This window comes from Sander vitreus, unplaced genomic scaffold (genome assembly GCF_031162955.1).
Source record: "Sander vitreus isolate 19-12246 unplaced genomic scaffold, sanVit1 ctg396_0, whole genome shotgun sequence".
NCBI classification, from domain to species: Eukaryota; Metazoa; Chordata; class Actinopteri; order Perciformes; family Percidae; genus Sander; species Sander vitreus.
In genome coordinates, this window is record NW_027595521.1 from 4,724 (window position 1) to 12,500 (window position 7,777).

Consider the following 7,777-nt stretch of genomic DNA (forward strand, 5'->3'; position numbering starts at 1 on the left):
TCTTTTTGTTGGGTCTCACAAAACCCATGTCTGACGTTAGGTGTGTTAGCTTAACTTACAGACATATAGCCTAGTTAGCCTAAAACTGACATTTGTATATTTGACTTGGTGACGAAATGCTTGCTGCACATGTAGCGTTGGACATAACGTTAGCTCTCTGCTGATTGCTCACGTCTGTTTCAACTTTGGTCCACTTGGTCGAGTCGGCAGCTTATAAAAACTTAAGATCTGGGTTATTTAAATTGTTGTCAGCAGCTTTTAGCCATGTGTCTGTTGTTTGCTAGCAGACAGAGTTAACAAGGAGAAACGTTCACACAACACAAGTCAACGGAGAGAGAGGAGAGATGTTTTCCCCTCCAGTGGGCGTGGCTTTGAGATGTTTTCCCCTCCAGTGAGTGTCGTTTTGTCTCTAGAACATCCTGTAAGCTGAGATGAGACAGGAAGTTACCTGCCACCAGTGGTCGTCGTCACCCTGTGGTCTAGACGGACAGACGCCCGTTCTGAACCAGAGGCTGCCGCTGGCGTCCAGCGCCCAGCCAGTTCCTCCTTCTGCCAGGCCAACACACATCAAGTCCAGACCCTGAGCCTCGCTGGGACACACACACACACACACACACACACACACACACACACACACACACACACACACACACACACACACACACACACACACACACAGAGACACACACACACACACACGCACACAGAGACACACACGCACACACACACACAAACACACATAGACACACACGCACACAGAGACACACACGCACACACACAGACGCACACACACACAGAGACACAGACACACACGCACACACACACACACACACACAGAGACACACACACAGACACACACGCGCACACACACACACACACAGAGACACATACACACATTTTAAAATCCTTTTCGAGGTGTTTTTTCAACGTTCTTGTCGTTCTCTCTCTGCAGTATTAGAGTAGTATTGCAGAAGTATTTACCTGACAGTGTCGTACTTCCAGCCCTCTCCCTCTCTGCAGAAGCTGTTGAGTCCCTCTCGGTAAAACAAAGCCTTGTGTTCGCTCAGAGCCCAGACCACGCCTCCGCTGACACACACCTGGCTGAAGACACACGGAGAGTCCACCTTCACCGAGCGAGCGCAGGGACGCTCCACGCTCAGCCCTGACCAATCAGAAGAGACAACAAGCTTTTATTACCATGATATTACCATGATATTATCATGATAATACCATGAATACTAATCCATGAGATGCTCAGACCTGAAGAACACATTCAGAAGACACGACAAGTCTTTATTGTCATTATATTACCATAAATAATGTGTGTGTGTGTGTGTGTACCTGTCTACAGGTAGAGGGTGAGGTAGTGTAGGGTTTAGGGGGGTAGTAGTAGGGTTTAGGGGGGTAATGTAGGGTTTAGGGGGTAGTAGTAGTACCTGTCTATAGGTAGAGGGTGAGGTAGTGTAGGGTTTAGGGGGGTAATGTAGGGTTTAGGGGGTAGTAGTAGTACCTGTCTACAGGTAGAGGATGAGGTAGTGCAGGGTTTAGGGGGGTAGTAGTAGGGTTTAGGGGGGTAGTAGTAGTGTACCTGTCTGTAGGTAGAGGTCTCCGTTGGTTCGGATGATCCAAGCCGAGTCGTCGCTAAGAGCCACGAAGGCCGTCTGCTCCACAGCTTTGTACCAGTGCCGTTTCCCCTTCCCCGAAACTTTAGCACACGCAAATGCCGTCATGCTCTTCTGCTCCACCTTCCACAGCAGATAACCTGACAGAAGAGCCACAGTTAGCATCCAGCTAATGCTAACACCTTCCACAGCAGATAACTTGACAGAAGATCCACAGTTAGCATCCAGCTAATGCTAACACCTTCCACAGCAGATAACCTGACAGAAGAGCCACAGTTAGCATCCAGCTAATGCTAATACCTTCCACAGCACATTATGTGACAGAAGAGCCACAGTTAGCAACCAGCTAATGCTAATACCTTCCACAGCAGATTAGCTGACGGAAGAGCCACAGTTAGCTTCCAGCTACTGCTAACACCTTCCACATAGATAACCTGACAGAAGAGCCACAGTTAGCATCCAGTTAATGCTAATACCTTCCACATAGATAACCTGACGGAGGAGCTACAGTTAGCATCCAGCTAATGCTAACACTGGTCTTACATGAGATGAACCCAGGTTGCGTCCAACATCACATACTCTGCACTACAGACTCAACATGTAAACTATCGTTCAACATACTTTTGTGTAAATAAACAGTAGTTTGGATCTTTTTGGACACACTAAGCTGTAATTGTCAACGTCACTTCCTGAGAGCCTCCTTTGCCGGTTGGAGACTTGTAACCATAGGCTTTGATTTCAATGGGGACGGTGGGTACACGTACCTACCAGATTTTGTCATGAGTCATTTTGTACCCACCACTTTTTTTTTGAAAACCTCAAGCTCAATTTAGTTAACAAAAAAAAGTCCATAAGACATATAATTCTTGAGCGACATATGCCAAAAAATCCACAACAATCTCTATCCCCACAGAGCAGACAGACATACACACACACACAGACACACACACACACACACACACACACAGACACACACACACACACACGCTCTGCTGCTGCGCTGGCTGCACGCTTCTCTGTTCACTACACTGCCTGTTGAGATATTCTGCTTAACGTGAAAAAAAGCTTAACGTGGTTTAATGTACCTAAACAACGAGCAATCATCACCAAATTTCTCATGGCCATATCATGTCAGAATCAGAAAGGGTTTTATTGCCTTTAACACATACAAGGAATTTGTTTTGGTGTTGTTGGTGCACGTCACACATTCTTTAGATTGAATATTAAACAAAATAAGTATAGGTACAAACAATATAAGTATAAGTATATTTACACAGTATGTATTAAGTTAAAAATAAAGAATAAATAAAGATATGAATAAAAAGTAAAGAGCATTACAGCAGAGAGAGAACAGTGGCATGAAGGTGGAGAGTCAGGGTGGTTTCCGGGCCTTGTTAATAAGGCTAGTGGCGGAGGGGAAAAAGCTGTTCATGTGACGTGAGGTGTTGGTCCTGATGGACCTCAGCCTCCTGCCAGAGGGGAGCGTCTCAAAGAGTTTGTGTGGGAGGGGTCGGCCACAATCTTTCCAGCACGCTTCAGAGTCCTGGTGGCGTAAAGGTCCTGGAGCAGCGGCAGATTGCAGCCAATCACCTTCTTTGCTGACCAATTGACACACTGCAGTCTGTCCTTGACCTTGGCAGTGGCAGCAGCGTACCAGATGGTGATGGAGGATGTGAGAACAATCTGCCCTTGTCCTTGGCTGTGGCAGCAGCGTACCAGATGGTGATGGAGGATGTGAGAACAATCTGCCCTTGTCCTTGGCAGTGGCAGCAGCGTACCAGATGGTGATGGAGGATGTGAGGATGGACTCAATGATAGCTGTGTAGAAGTGCACCATCATTGTCTTTGGCAGGTTGAATTTCTTCAGCTGCCGCAGGAAGTACATCCTCTGTTGTGCTTTCTTGAGGAGGGAGCTGATGTTCAGCTCCCACTTGAGGTCCTGGGAGATGATAGTTCCCAGGAAGCGGAATGACTCCACAGTGTCAATTGTGGAGCCACAGAGGGTGATGGGGGCAGGTGGGGCTAGGTTCTTCCTGAAGTCCACAACCATCTCCACTGTCTTTAGAGCGTTGAGCTCTAGATTGTTTTGCTTGCACCAGGTCACCAGGTGGTCAGCCTCCCACCTGTAGGCGGACTCATTACCATCAGAGATGAGTCTGATGAGGGAGGTGTCGTCTGCAAACATCAGAAGCTTGACAGACTGGTGACTGGAGGTGCAGCTGTTAGTGTACAGGGAGAAGAGCAGGGGGGAAAGAACGCAGCCCTGAGGGGATCCGGTGCTGATGGTCTGTGAGTCGGAGACGTGTTTCCCCAGCTTCACATACTGCTTCCCGTCAGACAGGAAGTCAGTGATCCACCTGCAGGTGGAGTCAGGCACGCCTAGCTGGGAGTATTTCTCCTGGAGCAGAGCCGGGATGATGGTGTTAAAGGCAGAGCTGAAGTCCACAAACAGGATCCTGGCGTAGGTTCCTGCGAAGTCCAGGTGCCGGAGGATGTAGTGGAGGGCCAGGTTGACTGCATCGTCTACAGACCTATTGGCTCTGTAGGCAAACTGCAGGGGGTCCAGGAGGGGGTCGGTGATGTCTTTGAGGTGTGAAAGCACAAGGCACTCAAAGGACTTAACCACAGAGGTCAGGGCGACGGGTCTGAAGTCATTAAGTCCTGTGGTCCTTGGCTGCCTGGGGACAGGGATTATGGTTGAGGTCTTGAAACAGGCTGGCACGTGGCATGTCTCCAGTGAGGTGTTGAAAATGTCTGTGAACACTGGAGACAGCTGATCAGCGCAGTGCTTCAAGCTGGATGGGGAGACAGCATCCGGTCCAGCAGCTTTCCTGGGGTTCTGTCTCCTAAAGAGTCTGTTGACGTCCCTCTCATGGATGGAGAGAGTCGTAACTGAGGTGGGTGGGGGGGTGGAGGGGGGAACCTTTATGGAGGGCATTGGTGGGGAGGCCCAGGACCCTGCTGAGGTGAGGGAGGTGGAGGTGAAGCACAGTGGCTGTAGCTGTAGGGAGGTGTCGTGGGGGATGGTGTCAGGACTGTCCTTTTGTCTTTCAAATCGACAGTAGAACTCGTTCAGGTCATTGGCTAGGTGTCGGTCATTGAAGGAGTGGGGGGGTTTTAGGCTTATAGGTGGTGATCTGCCTAAGTCCTTTCCAGACAGTCGCAGAGTCGTTCGCTGAAAACTGGCGTTGGAGCTTCTCAGAGTACCGTCGTTTAGCCTCCTGCCTTGCTAAACTTGTACTTTGACTCTTTAAATCTGTCTTTCTCCCCACTCCTGAACACCTCTTCCTTAGTCAGCCTTAACCTTCTGAGTTTGGCTGTGAACCAGGGTTTGTCATTGTTGTAACTCACCCTGGTGCATGATGGAACACAGCAGTCCTCACAGAAGCTGATGTATGACGTCACAGCGTCTGTGTACTCAGCCAGACTGTTGGTAGCAGACCTGAACACATCCCAGTTAGTAGAATCCAAACACGACTGGAGATCCTCCACAGCCTCACTGGTCCACTTCCTTGATGTCCTCACTACAGGTTTGCAGAGCTTTAGATTCTGCCTGTAGGCGGGAATTAGGTGAACCATGACGTGGTCAGAGAAACCCAGTGCAGCACGGGGGATTGCGTGATAAGCATCCCTGACTGTGGTGTAACAGTGATCCAGAATGTTCTCCTCTCTGGTCTGGTATTTAATATGCTGTCTATATTTAGGGAGTTCATGAGTGAGGTTCCCTTTATTAAAGTCTCCAAGGACAATAACTAGGGAGTCCGGGTTGGTCCGCTCCACACACAGTATCTGGTCGGCGAGCATGCGCTGTGTGTGCTGCACGTTGGCCTGCGGCGGGATGTAAACACCGACCAGAATGAATGAGTGGAACTCACGGAGTGAATAAAAAGGCTTACAGTTTATGATGAAAGATTCCAGGTCAGGAGAACAATGCTGCTGGATCACTGTCACGTCGTTGCACCAGCCGCTGTTGATGTAGAAACAGATTCCTCCACCTTTAGTTTTGCTGGAGAGATCCGTGTCTCTGTCCGCTCTGTAGAGTTGGAAGCCTGCCAGCTGCAGCACAGAGTCCGGTATTAATCCACAGAGCCACGTCTCCGTGAAGCACAAAACAGCAGATGAAGAAAAGTCCCGGTTTCTCAGTGTTTGTAATGAACACTTAAGCCTGTCAAAAGAACTAAACCAAAATCCAACAATTATAGAAGTTATTTCCCATTAGCGTTGTCTTCTTCATTGGTGCCCAGGGGAGGAAAAAGCTTGTACCTAAACAATGATCAATGATCACCAAATTTCCCTCTCATATTGCTCCTCATAACCACTGAAAACTGTCAAAAAATCGAACCAGAAATGTGGTGACGATTGATTGTTGTTTAGGTACATTAAACCACGTTAAGCTTTTTCACGTTATGACTTATAAACCCCATGAGAACCGTGGGGAGTCAACCCACAGCCGCTCCGCTGCCCTGCTGAAAATGTTTAGCAGAAACGCTTAATGTCAGATAACGTCCATAATAATTGGACTTTGGGTTTGATTTTTTTTGTCAGTTTTCAGTGGTTATGAGGAGCAATATGAGAGAGAAATTTGGTGATCATTGTTTACGTACATTAAACCACGTTTTTATTCATTAGTAAGCTACAGGACAGCGTCTTTCAAAACATGACCTGCGCAAAAAAGAAAAAAAAAGAAAAATGAATGAGTCATTGTACCCAGCACTTCTGGAAATGTACTTCCGAATGTCTCTGTCCCCAGCACATTTCAAACCAAACTGACACCCATGCTTGTAACCATGGTAACCCCCTGCTGATCTCCGCTCTAGCGGCATCGCCAGATACGGCTTAAATTACTGAAAAAGGTAAACAACTAGACAAACAGTGGTTTAAATATGTAGAAATGTAAATGAAAGCGTTATGGACGTTACAGAGCTGCTTGGTTTCTGTTTTTCTGTTATGAACGTTGTCGTTACTACTGCATTGCATTGTGGGATACTGATGCCGGCGTAGTGTCCAGTTTTGCGTACTGTAATATAAGGCCCAGACACACCGACCAGACGGCCGACCGTCAGCAGTAAAGCCAGTGTGACTGATCAGTCTCCCCGAGTTGGTCCAGAAAGTTCCTCAGAACACCGAAGAGACCAGACGTAATACGTCTCCATAACAGCAGGCGGTGCTAATCTGGATTGTCACCCAAAAATGAAAACCGGCAGCTGATTGGACGAACGCGTAACGTGGGTCTGGCTTCTCCCCGACCATCATGGCGTCTCGTTCAGAATCTGATCTCATATTGTCCTAAAATAGTTCACCGTAACGTGTTTCTGGAAACATTTGAAGAGAGAAACAGGCCGTGCAGCTGCTGAATCTGTCTTCATTTCAGATCAACAAAGGTCAGTTTAACAGATTTTCATCAGATTTTGAGAGACTCTAGTCACGCTCATCCCGCTCCCTGTTTCCTGGTTAGCTCTCCACCAATCAGATGGGTCATTGAGTCCGACTGCTGGCAGTATCCGCCCCGCCGATTATACATGTCAAATCAGCCAAAATGAAGGCCGACGGCCCCTCGGACGGAGGAAGGCACGAACACATCGAACAGACTCGAGTCACAGACCTTGCCAGACTTATTTGATATGATATGATTATCGGCTCAGTGTGTCTCGGGCCTTAAGGTTTTAGACATACTGTTTTAGCTACTAGATAACAGCAGCCCCAGTCTTTGAACTGGAAGCTGAGCTCAGTTTGAAATAAAGTAAAACACGTTTAGAAACCTGAACAGAAGCTGTCAGTGTGATGTTATTACAGGTGATGTTCAGCAGCTCACCTGAGGGGGACAAGGCCACCTGGTGGACGTTGTCTTCAAAGCGCTGCCAGTTGAGTCCTGTTTCAGGCAGCGCGCTGCAGAACAGTCCTCCTTTAAAGTCCAGACACCACACATGTCTGAAACACACAATACCTGCTGGTCAAAACCTGACACGCTCTCTGGGTTTAATCACCCCCATCAGTTCAGCTTGTTCAAATTGTTGAACTACTCTCCAACCTTTCGTGGCAACAGCAAAAGTTCCCATTTGGGAAACCCGACTTTAAAGCACCCACCTGTCGGTCACCTGTAGGCTCAGTATTCCACATCCTGGTCCTGAGAATCCCATCCAGCTTTCTGACAGCTA

The 7,777-nt window shown here is 48.0% G+C and overlaps 1 protein-coding gene across 3 annotated transcripts in view; it reads right to left on the minus strand.

The window, feature by feature from the left end:
* Nucleotides 1-394: 394 nt before the first annotated feature.
* The window catches only part of tecpr2 (tectonin beta-propeller repeat containing 2), a 29,713-nt gene continuing 22,330 nt past the window's right edge, over nt 395-7,777 (minus strand). For 2 of the 3 annotated variants that reach the window (XM_078245170.1, XM_078245169.1), the window contains exons 15-19: nt 7,707-7,774; nt 7,435-7,550; nt 1,589-1,762; nt 982-1,162; nt 395-590 (exon numbers count right to left, since the gene is read on the minus strand). In XM_078245170.1, the coding sequence (XP_078101296.1) occupies nt 410-590; nt 982-1,162; nt 1,589-1,762; nt 7,435-7,550; nt 7,707-7,774 (720 nt within the window). In that variant the 3' untranslated portion in view covers nt 395-409. Of the gene's footprint in view, nt 591-981; nt 1,163-1,588; nt 1,763-5,712; nt 5,800-7,434; nt 7,551-7,706; nt 7,775-7,777 lie in introns of those variants that run through there. The other variant, XM_078245171.1, reaches the window with a different exon arrangement.